This window comes from Leopardus geoffroyi, chromosome E1 (assembly GCF_018350155.1).
Source record: "Leopardus geoffroyi isolate Oge1 chromosome E1, O.geoffroyi_Oge1_pat1.0, whole genome shotgun sequence".
NCBI lineage: Eukaryota > Metazoa > Chordata > Mammalia > Carnivora > Felidae > Leopardus > Leopardus geoffroyi.
Genome location: NC_059330.1, coordinates 39,854,488 through 39,867,932, shown reverse-complemented (window position 1 = coordinate 39,867,932; position 13,445 = coordinate 39,854,488). Strand labels below are relative to the sequence as shown.

At 44.4% G+C, this 13,445-nt stretch overlaps 1 protein-coding gene across 1 annotated transcript; it reads left to right on the top strand.

Annotated features, from left to right (window-relative positions):
- Positions 1–7,538: 7,538 nt before the first annotated feature.
- On the top strand, positions 7,539–8,576 carry LOC123603666 (keratin-associated protein 4-2-like). Its single transcript, XM_045488812.1, has one exon. The coding sequence runs from the start codon at positions 7,554–7,556 to the stop codon at positions 8,193–8,195; it is 642 nt and encodes a 213-aa protein (XP_045344768.1). The 5' UTR covers positions 7,539–7,553; the 3' UTR covers positions 8,196–8,576.
- The last annotated feature ends 4,869 nt before the right edge of the window (positions 8,577–13,445 follow it).

Sequence of the window (13,445 nt, the reverse complement as noted above, 5' to 3'; positions counted from 1 at the left end):
CTCTGGTACCAGGGAGTTTACTAAATGACAAGTGGGGACTTTTTGGTCTAAGGGCATGTTCCTCTTCTTGATAAATGTGGGGATTACATGGATGTGCATCAGTTTTTGAAAACGTATCGCACTGGATGAATACAGTCAGGATTTCTGCATTCCAACGTGTGTAAATTTCACCTAAAATTTATAGTAAATCGTAAAAGTAAGTTAGAAGTGGTGACTACAATTATTTATGAATAAAATCTATGTCTTTACTAAACTGTCATCTTGGCTAATTTGCCTAAAACACAACTCTTTACTTAAATTACACTACTATTCCCACCTTTGATGTAACTGTTTCATATTTTATTACAGTTGTGTGTGTGTGTGTGTGTGTGTGTGTGTAATCTTTTCAGTTAACTGTAAATACCTGGGTAGGAGACTCCACATCACATCTGTAATGCCAGTAACTGTCAATGTGTGTATCTCAACAAATCCACTCAACATATAGGCTTTAAAACCTGGCAGTAATTTGAGAGAGGCACTTTCCCAATGCTAAAATGAACAGAACAAAGTAGTAGGTCTCTAAGTGTGCTCTTCCCGGATGTGTCTCAACCATAGGTAATAAGTCTTTCAAAAGATTTGCTGTGTGCTATGTTGGACTATCACAAAATGGAGAATAAGCAGAAACAGTAACTAAAAGAACCCGAATTGACTACAATCCATTCACATTTGAAATAGATCCAAAAACGGTTTGCTGTAGATTTGCCAGCGAAAGGTAAGTCTTCAGGAGAGGAACTTGCCGAGTATTCAAACTTGGGTTTTTTTTTTTTTCCAGAATTGATGCAGAATAATTTTATTAAGAATAAGATAAGAAACAGGGAGAAGACGGAGGCGTAGGAGTACGCTGGGCTCACCTCGTCCTGCTGATCACTTAGATTCCACCCACACCTGCCTAAATAACCCAGTAAACCACCAGAAGACTAGCAGAATGGACTCTCTGGAGCCAAGCATAGACAAGAGGCCCACGGAAGAGGGTAGGAAGGGCGGAGAGGCGGTGCGGGCTACAAGGACTGGCGGGAGGTAGCCGGGGCGGTGGAGGGGAAGCCCGCCCGGCAAGGCAGAGCCCCCGAGTCTGGCTTGCAAAAGCGGAGGGGCCGGACTGCGTGAGTTCTGACAGCCAGCGGGACTTAACATCTGGCATGGTATAAGTCAACAGCTCTGCTCGGAGAGAGGGAGGGCGAGAGGACACCGGGAGGGAGAGGTGTTGAGCCCTGGAAGACAAGAGCTCAGCTCCGCCGGGAACAAAGGCGCTGGCCAGCGCCATCTCCCTCTCCCATCCCCCAGCCAAAGCCCCAAAGGGAACCAGTTCACCGAACTTGCTTGCACTGCACAAACACCCGACGCTGTGCTTGTGTGGATCCATCCCTCGGACGGGTCGGCCTCCCTCCCTGGTGCTGCAGGGCCCCTCCCTCAGGGGACCACCGACAGCAAAGCGAGCTGAGCCCGCCCCTCCCACCCCTGTGCACCTTGCGGATCCCCCCCCCCCCCCCCCCGGTTAATACGCCAGATCCCATGAAAGCAGCACCACGAGCCTGGCAGTGTGCAAGTAGCCCACACAGGGGCCACTCCACTCCACAGTGAGTCCTGCCCCTGGGCGAGGGGAAGATAAGGTACACACCAGTCTGACTGTGGCCCCAGCGGTGGGCTGGGGACACACATCGGGTCTGACTGCGGCCCCGCCCACCAACACAAGTTACTCCAGACAGCACAGGGGAAGTGCCCTGCAGTTCCGCACCACCCCAGGGACTATCCAAAATGACGAAACGGAAGAATTCTCCTCAAAAGAAACTCCAGGAAGTAGCGACAGCTAACGAATTGATCAAAAACGATTTAAGCAATATAACGGAACAAGAATTTAGAATAATAGTCCTAAAATTCATCGTTGGGCTTGAAAAAAGTGTAGAGGACAGCAGAGAATCTATTGCTACAGAGATCAAGGGACGAAGAAATAGTCAGGAGGAGCTAAAAAAAATGCTATAAATGAGGTGCAAAATGAAAGGGAGGCGACCACAGCTCGGATTGAATAGGCAGAGGAGAGAACAGGTGAATTAGAAGATCAAATTATGGAAAAAGAAGAAGCTGAGAAAAAGAGATAAAAAAATCCAGGAGTGTGAGGGGAGAATTAGAGAACTAAGTGATGCAATAGAATGCAACAATATCCGTACACTAGGAATTCCAGAAGAGGAAGACAGAGAGAAAGGGGCTGAAGGTGTACTTGAAGAAATCATAGCTGAGCACATCCCTGATCTGGGGAAGGAAAAAGGCACTGAAATCCGAGAGGCACGGAGAACTCACTTCAGACGTAACTTGAATCGATCTTCTGCATGACATATCATAGTGAAACTGGCAAAATACAAGGAGAAAGAGAAAATTCTGAAAGCAGCTAGGGATAAACACTCTCTAACATATAAAGGGAGACCGGTAAGACTAGTGACAGACCTATCTACTGAAACTTGGCAGGCCAGAAAGGAATGGCAGGAAATCTTCTATGTGAGGAACACAAAAAAATCTGCAGCCGAGAATCCTTTATCCGGCAAGTCTGTCATTCAGAATAGAAGGAGAAATAAACGTCTTCCCAAACAAACAAAAACTGAAGGAATTCATCACCACTAAACCAGCTCTACAGAGATCCTAAGGTGGATTCTGTGAGTGAAATGTCCAAGGACCACAAAGTCCCAGAGATATCACTACAAGCATGAATCCTACAGACATCACGATGACTCTAAACCCATATCTTTCTATAATAACACTAAATGTCAATGGACTAAATGCTCCAACCAAAAGACATAGGGTATCAGAATGGATAAAAACAACAAAACAAAACAATACAATACAATACAAAACAAAACAAGACCCATCTATTTGCCCTCTACAAGAGACTCATTTTAGACCTGAGGAGATCTTCAGATTGAAAGTGAGGGGATGGAGAACTATCTATCATGCTACTGGAAGTCAAAAGAAAGCTGGAGTAGCCATACTTACATCAGACAAACTAGACTTTAAATTAAAGGCCGTAACAAGAGACGAAGAAGGGCATTATATAATGATTTCAGGGTCTATCCGTCAGGCAGAGCCAACAATTATAAATGTCTATGCACTGAATATGGGAGCCCCCAAATATATAAAACAATTAATCACAAACATAAGCAACTTTATTGATAAGAATGTGGTCATTGCAGGGGACTTTAACACTCCACTTACAGGAACGGAGAGATCATCTAGACACAGGACCAATAAAGAAACAAGGGCCCTGAATGATACATTGGATCAGATGGACTTAACAGATATATTTAGAATTCTGCATCCCAAGGCAACAGAATATACTTTCTTCTCGAATGCACATGGAACATTCTCCAAGACAGATCACATACTGGGTCACAAAACAGCCCTTCATAAGTATAAAAGAATTGAGATCATACCGTGCACACTTTCAGACCACAATGCTATGAAGCTTGAAATCAACCACAGGAAAAAGTCTGGAAAACCTCCAAAAGCACGGGGGTTAAAGAACCCCTTACTAAAGAATGAATGGGTCAACCAGACAATCAGAGAAGAAATTAAAAACTATACGGAAACAAACGAAAATGAAAATACAACAATCCAAACGCTTTGGGATACAGCGAAGGCAGTCCTGAGAGGAAAATACATTGCAATCCAGGCCTATCTCAAGAAACAAGAAAAATCCCAAATACAAAATCTAACAGCACACCTAAAGGAAACAGAAGCAGAACAGCAAAGACACCCCAAACCCAGCAGAAGAAGAGAAATAATAAAGATCACAGCAGAAATAAACAATATAGAATCTAAAAAGACTGTACAGCAGATCAACGAAACCAAGAGTTGGTTTTTTGAAAACATAAACAAATTGATAAACCTCTAGCCAGGCTTCTCAAAAAGAAAAGGGAGATAATCCAAATAGACAAAATCGTGAATGAAAATGGAATTATGACAACCAATCCCTCAGAAATACAAGCAATTATCAGGGAATACTATGAAAAATACTATGTCCTGCCAACACACTGGACAACCTGAAGGAAATGGACAAATTCCTAAGCACCCACACACTTCCCAAACTCAAACAGGAAGAAATAGAAAACTTGAACAGACCCATAACCAGCAAAGAAATTGAATCAGCTATCAAAAATCTCCCAACAAGCAAGAGTCCAGGACCAGATGCCTACCCAGGGGAGTTCTACCAGACATTCAAAGCAGAGATAATACCTGTCCTTCTCAACCTATTCCAAAAAATAGAAAGGGAAGGAAAACTTCCAGCATTACTTTGATTCCTCAACCAGACAGAGAGCCAGCAAAAAAAAAAAAAAAAAAAAAAAAAAAAAGAAAGAAAGAAAAGAAAACTACAGGCCAATATCCCTGATGAATACGGATGCAAAAATTGTCAATAAGATACTAGCAAATCGAATTCAACAGCATATGAAAAGAATTATTCACCATGATCAAGTGGGATTCATTCCTGGGCTGCAGGCCTGAATTAGCATTTGCAAATCAATCAATGTGACACATCACATTAATAAAAGAAAAGATAAGAACCATATGACCCTGTCCATCGATGCAGAAAAAGTATTTGACAAAATTCAGCATCCTTTCTTAATTAAAAACCCTCGAGAGAGTCGGGATAGAAGGAACATACTTAAACATCATAAAAGCCATCTATGAAAAGCCCACAGCTAATATCATCCTCAATGGGGAAACACTGAGAGCTTTCCCCCTGTGATCAGGAACACGACAGGGATGTCCACTCTCACCACTCTTGGTTAACATAGTGTTGGAAGTGCTAGCATCAGCAATCAGACAACAAAAGGAAACATCAAACATCAAAATTGGCAAAGATGAAGTCAAGCCTTCACTTCTTGCAGATGACACGATATTATACGTGGAAAACCCGAAAGACTCCACCAAAAGTCTGCTAGGACTGATACATGAATTCAGCAAAGTCGCAGGATACAAACCCAATGTACAGAAATCGGTTGCATTCTTATACGCTAATAATGAAGCAACAGAAAGACAAATAAAGAAACTGATCCCATTCACAATTGCACCAAGAAGCATAAAATACCTAGGAATAAACCTAAACAAACATGTAAAAGATCTGTATGCTGAACACTATAGAAAGCTTACGAAGGAAATTGAAGAAGATATCAAGAAATGGAAAAACATTCCTTGCTCTTGGATTGAAAGAATAAATATTGTTAAAGTGTCAATACTACCCAAAGCTATGTACACATTCAATGGAATCCCAATCAAAATTGCACCAGCATTCTTCTCGAAGCTGGAACAAGCAATCCTAAAATGTGTATGGAACCACAAAAGACCCCGAATAGCCAAAGTAATTCTGAAGAAGAAGACCAAAGCGGGAGGCATCACAATCCGACTTTAGCCTCTACTACAAAGCTATAATCATCAAGACAGCACGGTATTGGCACAAAAACAGACACATAGACCAATGGAATAGAATAGAAACCCCAGAATTAGACCCACAAAAGTATGGCCAACTAATCTTTGACAAAGCAGGAAAGAATATCCAACGGAAAAAAGACAGTCTCTTTAACAAATGGTGCTGGGAGAACTTGACAGCAACATGCAGAAGGATGAAACTAGACCACTTTCTTACACCATTCACAAAAATAAACTCAAAATGGATGAAGGACCACAATGTGAGACAGGAAACCATCAAAACCCTAGAGGAGAAAGCAGGAGAACACCTCTCTGACCTCAGCCGCAGAAATTTCTTACTTGACACATCCCCAAAGGCAAGGGAATTAAAAGCAAAAATGAACTATTGGGACCTCATGAAGATAAAAAGCCTCTGCACTGCAAAGGAAACAATCAACAAAACGAAAAGGCAACCAACGGAATGGGAAAAGATATTTGCAAATGACATATCGGACAAAGGGCTAGTATCCAAAATCTATAAAGAGCTCACCAAACTCCACACCCGAAAAGGAAATAATCCAGTGAAGAAATGGACAGAAAACATGAATAGACACTTCTCTAAAGAAGACACCCAGATGGCCGACAGACACACGAAAAGATGCTCAACGTCGCTCCTCATGAGGGAAACACAATCAAAACCGCACTGAGATACTACCTCACGCCAGTCAGAGTGGCAAAAAGGAACAAATCGGGAAACTATAGATGCTGGCGAGGATGGGGAGAAACGGGAACCCTCTTGCACTCTTGGTGGGAACGCAAACTGGTGCAGCCTCTCTGGAAAACAGTGTGGAGGTTCCTCAGAAAATTAAAAATAGATCTACCCTATGACCCAGCAATAGCACTGCTAGGAATTTACCCAAGGGATACAGGAGTGCTGATGCACAGGGGCACTTGTACCCCAATGTTTATAGCAGCACTTTCAACAATAGCCAAATTATGGAAAGAGCCTTTAAATGTCCACCAACTGATGAAAGGATATAGAAATTATGGTTTATATACACAATGGTATACTATGTGGCAATGAGAAAGAATGAAATATGCCCTTTTGTGGCAACATGGATGGAACTGGAGAGTATTAGGCTAAGTGAAAAGAGTGTTATGCTAAGTGAAATAAGTCATACAAAGACAGATACCGTATGTTTTCACTCCTATGTGGATCCTGAGAAACTTACCAGAAGACCATGGGGGAGGGGAAGGGAAAAAAAAAAAAGGTTAGAGAGGGAGGGAGCCAAAAGATAAGAGACTCTTAAAAACTGAGAACAAACTGAGGGTTGATGGGGAGAGGGGGTGTGGGGGGGAGGGGTGAGTTCGTGATGGGTATTGAGGAGGGCACCTGTTGGGATGAGCACTGGGTGTTGGATGGAAACCAATTTGACAACAAATTTCATATTAAGAAAAGAATAAGAAACAAAAATAAAGCAATGTCTTCCACAAGATGAGAGCATCTGGAGAAATAAAAACAAACATACATGACACCAAGGTTAACACTTCATGAACTATGAAGCATGGCAGTGATGGGAACCATACAGATAATTGTCTGCCACGGTTGTAGGGTAGAGGACGTGATCCAAGGTAGAAACATCCAACAAAATCCAGTCCAGTGGCTAGAAATCAGCAACGTCATATAAATATTAGCTGTCCCCTTTGCTCAAAACTGCCCCACAAAAGAGGGCCTTTTCTTCTTGTCACATGCAGATCATCACTCATGCCACTGACCATTGGAAGAAACGCACCACCAAAAATAGGACTGCCCTTATCCTACCTGCTAGGGGATACAGGAGGGAGAGTACGAAATGTAATTGCAAATGCCACCTATCACGTGACAGCCCACGGTGGAGGAAGAGGAGGAGAAAGTGGTCAGGAAGATGCCAGTGGGTGTGAATCAGGAGGAAACACAGACCAGAGAGAATTCATCACATCTAGAAAAGAAATTTTGTTTCCCACAAGTTTAAACCATTACATGCACAAACAGTATTGTGTAATCTGATAATTAGTTCATATTAGGTAAACAAACACAAGGAAGATGTGTTGACAACTCACCATGGACGGGCAGTATATAAGAGGCCATGGCACGAGGAGACGTCAGACTCAAGCCCCTCACTCTCCTGGAAACCATCCCAGAACCTCCACTCTCTGACACCATGGTCAACTCCTGTTGTGGCTCCGTCTGCTCTGAGCAGGGCTGTGGCCAGGAGACTTGTTGCCGCCCCAGCTGCTGCCAGACCACCTGCTGCAGGACCACCTGCTGTCGCCCCAGCTGCTGTGGCTCCAGCTGCTGCCAGCCTTGCTGCCGCCCCACCTGCTGCCAGACCACCTGCTGCAGGACCACTTGCTGCCGCCCCAGCTGCTGTGGTTCCAGCTGCTGTGGTTCCAGCTGCTGCCGCCCCAGCTGCTGCATCTCTAGCTGCTGCCGCCCCTGCTGTGGGGGTTCCAGCTGCTGTGGCTCCAGCTGCTGCCAGCCTTGCTGCCGCCCCACCTGCTGCCAGACCACCTGCTGCCGGACCACCTGCTGCCGCCCCAGCTGCTGTGTGTCCAGCTGCTGCCGCCCCTGCTGTGGGGGCTCCAGCGGCTGTGGCTCGAATTGCTGTGGCTCCAGCTGCTGCCAGCCTTGCTGCCGCCCCACCTGCTGCCAGACCACCTGCTGCCGGACCACCTGCTGCCCTCCCACCTGCTGTGTGTCCAGCTGCTGCCGCCCCAGCTGTTGCTAGACCCCCTGCCACCACCCACCCACCTGCTCTAGTGGCTCTTGCTGCTGCTGAGTGCCCTGACCTGCACCCTGCTGTTTTCATCAGCCAATCTCCTTCATGTCGCAGTCCAACTGGGAGCTGAATCATGTGAGGCCAACTGTAAAACCTCAGTTCCCAGTGATTTTTCAACCGCTTGGCCTTGGAATGTACCACCCCACTGCCCAATTCCCTCCCACCTGTTTCTTATGATGTCCATCCCAATTCAGTACAAAGGGTGTATTTTCCCTGATATACGATAACATATCATCCTAACTGATGTATCTGTTACTGTCAGATGTTGTCTATGGAGATGTTTCTATATAGCAAATAAATCTTAACTTTCCAGGCATTAAATATAAAGAATCGTGTCTCATTCTTTTTTCCTTCGTGAATGGACACCCTTAGCTGCCAGGTCTTCTGTTCTCTGCACAACGAGGAGATCATAGCAGGTGATTTCAGGATTTTCACTTCTATCACCTCAGTCCTTCCCACGCTAACAGTGTAGGATGGTGACTTACAGCAAGCAACTGGAACTCTCTGCGGAGGGCTGGGTCTACACGAAGGAGCAGATCGCAAAGGACATAATAGGGAAGGCACGCGCCAGGGAGAAGTGTTCAAACAGTTGCCAGTAGATGGTGGATAAGTGCTCTAGCCTCTATCCCCTCTAGTGGGACATGGGAGACCAGAGGGCCTCAGTAGCACTGAACGAACCCCCGATGCCCACAGGACTCACCTGCTCTTGAACTCAACCTGGATTGGTTTCCACCCTTCCCCGGATCACTTCACAGTATCCCTACAGCACTACTTGGGACCACCTCCCAGACAATCTACTTGGTCTCAAGCCTCTGTTTTGAGCTCTGACCCTGAGGTCGACCTGACACCAGTGTTCCAAGTCTCAGTAACAGTGCCTTCAAACATTTCCCTATGATATGAACGGTCACTGGGTGACACCGTGGGCTCTCGACCTTATTCTCCGCTGAACCACTGAATCTTTTCATAGGATGCTGTTGCTTCTCACAGCTTGTATATACTTGGTTTTAGACTTCCTGTGTCCAATTCCTGAAAGATCATGTATCCTGAGGGACAGGAGACACTCCCACGAATAAAACAGCTCACCATGTTAGGAAGTGTCTCTCTCAAGGAGGCTATGCTTGAGGCGGACCGCACCAAACTGCGATTCTCACGTTGCATTCAAAACACCAGAGCCTACAACGGGTATTCCTGCACAAGTACTGCATAAGGAAGGAGGTGCTCTCAGGAGACCCAGTGCAAAGCGGAGTCAGCACAGGGGAGTAAAAGAAGCTAAGACAAAGGGTGCTTTCAGTTCAACTCCACCCTCGTATTCTGACCCACACATGAGGGGTGTGTACTGGACCACGGACTTGCTCGTCACCAAGGCGAAGGGGTTAGGCCATTGTACTCCTACATCACTTTCACTACGTTTTGACACCCTTAGATGGGTGGAACGGATGGAGAGGAAGAACTCCTGGCGTCCCCCACCCCAGAGACTGAGACCCTTACCTACAGTGTGTGATCAGTGTGAGCCACTCATAGTCCATACTCACACTACCTTGTGGATGATGGCATGTATGGCAAAGAGCATCAGAATGCGGTATTGTATACCTACCCCTGGTTCTGCTCATGTCTGTGGATTTCTCTCATTAACCTTGCTCCATGTGGTTTGTCACAGTTTCTGTAAAAACCTACAGCATGAGGGTTAGTGGGCAGTTCCTCTCTGCCTTTAGCTTCCTTGCCGGTGTTGTGACCAAGGTCCCCATCCCTGAGAGTTCTGAACCCATGGGTCCTATGTCCTCTTCAGGCTACACTACTTGCCCATCTGCAGTGAATGCCGGGAATAGGAATACCACAAATGTCCCTGCAGATCACCTGAATGCTAAAAATATTCCCTGTGGCCCCTGTAGCTCCTAACGTTGACTGCTGCCTTCCTGGCACTAGAAACCCAAAGGGGTAAGGTGGCAGCCAGAATTTTACTTCCAATCAGAACTACCCACGTGCCTTCCAATGAGCTTTCCTGTCTTAGAGCTGAGACCTCTAGAGGCACACAGCCTACAATTATGGTAGAAGGAGGCACAAATTCCCCCTAGTGGATCATTCAGATGAAGGTAACAGGGAAAGTTCTCTTTTAACTCTCACATCTAGATCAAGGTATTTCAATAGGGGACATAAAGGATCGTGGGTATCCAGCAGTGAGTTCAACTGAGATCCCACGTCCAACAGCCTGCAAACCCATGAGTATTCTAGCTTCCGCTGAACCAATGGCCATAGACTTCTGGAAGAAGGATGAAAGAATTTCTATGATATGGACTCGTGCAGCCCTTCAACCTAGAGGACTGGCCTCTCCATTTGTAGGCTAATGGTTTCTAGGTCTGCTAATAGCCTGACTCTGCCAACTGTGTCAGGGAACATGACTTTCCATTGGATCAATGACCTCAGCCTTTGTTCTTTATTCTTATGTGTTTTAATGCCACACACACACACACACACACACACATACACACACACCTATATAAGGAATAAGGAATATAAGGAATGAAGACCTTGGTCACTGTGCCAGGCAAGTCAGCTAAGGAGCAGAGAAGCCGACCATTAACTCTCTACTTGTAGGTTTTGATAGAAACTGTGACAAACCACCTGGAGCAAGGTTAATGACAGAAATGCACAGACATGGGCAGAACCAGGGGTACGTGTATATGTCTGTGTGTGTTTGTATATGTGTGTGTGTGTGTGTGTGTGTGTGTGTGTGTGCGCGCGCGCGCACGTGCTTGGAGGCTTTTGCGTATATGAGGGTGAAACTGAGTTGGCTGCCTATATCCTATTATGAGGGAAACCATGCTCTATTATCCATATTGATAGATCCCTGAGGGTCACATATCATTCTGCCCCCTTTGTCATTCCGACCTTGTTGGCAATCACAGAATTATACCCACATTACTTCCTACAATTAAGTCCTGCACATGACTCAGTCATTCAGAGCTATGACCATCCCCATTCTTCCTAGGGAGCACAGTTTGGTCACAGTATTCCCTACCACAACCTCCAACGTTAGACAATAGGCACTCCTCTCCCAAGAGGCTGCTGACACTGGTACTTGAGGAGTCCCTAATAGCGTGGTAAAGAGAGTGCCCCAGACCCTCCTAGGGAATGGCTACGTGGGCTTTGTGACCTTATGACTATATCCATTTCAGCATTTCTATTTCCCTCTGCACCTTCTGATCCCTCCCTTCTCAACTGTGTGGGCCGTGGCCCTAGATGAATCTGTACCGGTTACCTACTGTTATGTAACATTACCTAAAAATTTAGTAGCTCAGAGTGACACTCAAATTTATCTTCTCTGTTTCTGTGGATCCAAAATCCAGGTACGGCCCACCCAGACTCTCCATTTCATAGGGTTTCACAAGTCTGCACTCAAAGTGCTGGCTGGCACTAGGGTCTCATCTAGGTATGGTCTGGGGAAGAATCCACTTCCAAGTTCACTTATGTGGTCATTGGCAGGATTCAATTCCTCGCAGTCCACAGGAGGGAGGACCTCACTTCCTTGCTGGTCGTCGAATGAGACTGCACTCAGTTCTTTGCTGCAAGGATCTCTCCCACATAGCGCCTGGCTTTATCAAAGCCAGTGAGAGAGGGAGAAAGAGTTGGCATTAAAATGAAAATCACAATCATTTGTAACTCAGTCACTCGATGTTGTCATATCCTGTGGATACAAGCAAGTTACTCAAGGGGAGGAAATTACATGAGACTCTGAACACCAAGAGGCTGAAATTATTGGGCCACCTTGGAGGCTTCCTACTAGAACCATTACATAATTGAGTGAAAGAATCCAAACACATACATAGTAAGATTTCCTTATATAAAATGTGAAAACATTTAAAACTAAACTCTATGGTTTCGGGGTTATACCTAGGTAATAAAACTATAAAGAAAATAGATGAAATGGTTACTTGAGAAATCAGCATAGTAGCCATCTATAAGATGGAAGGAGAATTATGACCAAGAAAAGACATAGGAAGAGCCATCTTGATAGCAGTGTTCTATTTCTCGACTCAAGTGTTGTGCACAGAGACGATTTGCTCCATAATGACTTGTATTTATATGTTTTACACGTTTTAGTATATGTATGTTTTCCACGATATGAAATTTTTTTGAAAACCAGGAGGAACTCAATTTCTTACTCTGTTTATGTGATTAAGAATGATGAGCTTAAATGAAAGTTGGTTACCCTACCATGAAAGTAATTGGTAATAGCTATCATAAACCTTGGTACTTTGTTAGGACAGGTCTGATCTAGTGATACCTGCATCAACATTAGCATGTGCCAAGCTAAGTGGGGGACAGAACAGAAATTATACTATATTATCATTTGTTTGGAGTTCTAGATCAAAACAATGTGACGGTGAGAAATGTATTGAGACGGCAATTGCCTCTGGTACCAGGGAGTTTACTAAATGACAAGTGGGGACTTTTTGGTCTAAGGGCATGTTCCTCTTCTTGATAAATGTGGGGATTACATGGATGTGCATCAGTTTTTGAAAACGTATCGCACTGGATGAATACAGTCAGGATTTCTGCATTCCAACGTGTGTAAATTTCACCTAAAATTTATAGTAAATCGTAAAAGTAAGTTAGAAATGGTGACTACAATTATTTATGAATAAAATCTATGTCTTTACTAAACTGTCATCTTGGCTAATTTGCCTAAAACACAACTCTTTACTTAAATTACACTACTATTCCCACCTTTGATGTAACTGTTTCATATTTTATTACAGTTGTGTGTGTGTGTGTGTGTGTGTGTGTAATCTTTTCAGTTAACTGTAAATACCTGGGTAGGAGACTCCACATCACATCTGTAATGCCAGTAACTGTCAATGTGTGTATCTCAACAAATCCACTCAACATATAGGCTTTAAAACCTGGCAGTAATTTGAGAGAGGCACTTTCCCAATGCTAAAATGAACAGAACAAAGTAGTAGGTCTCTAAGTGTGCTCTTCCCGGATGTGTCTCAACCATATGTAATAAGTCTTTCAAAAGATTTGCTGTGTGCTATGTTGGACTATCACAAAATGGAGAATAAGCAGAAACAGTAACTAAAAGAACCCGAATTGACTACAATCCATTCACATTTGAAATAGATCCAAAAACGGTTTGCTGTAGATTTGCCAGCGAAAGGTAAGTCTTCAGGAGAGGAACTTGCTGAGTATTCAAACTTG

What these genes read in the sequence shown, in the direction of transcription:
- LOC123603666 (XM_045488812.1), top strand. Translation starts at nt 7,554, where the DNA reads ATGGCACGAGGAGACGTCAGACTCAAGCCCCTCACTCTCCTGGAAACC.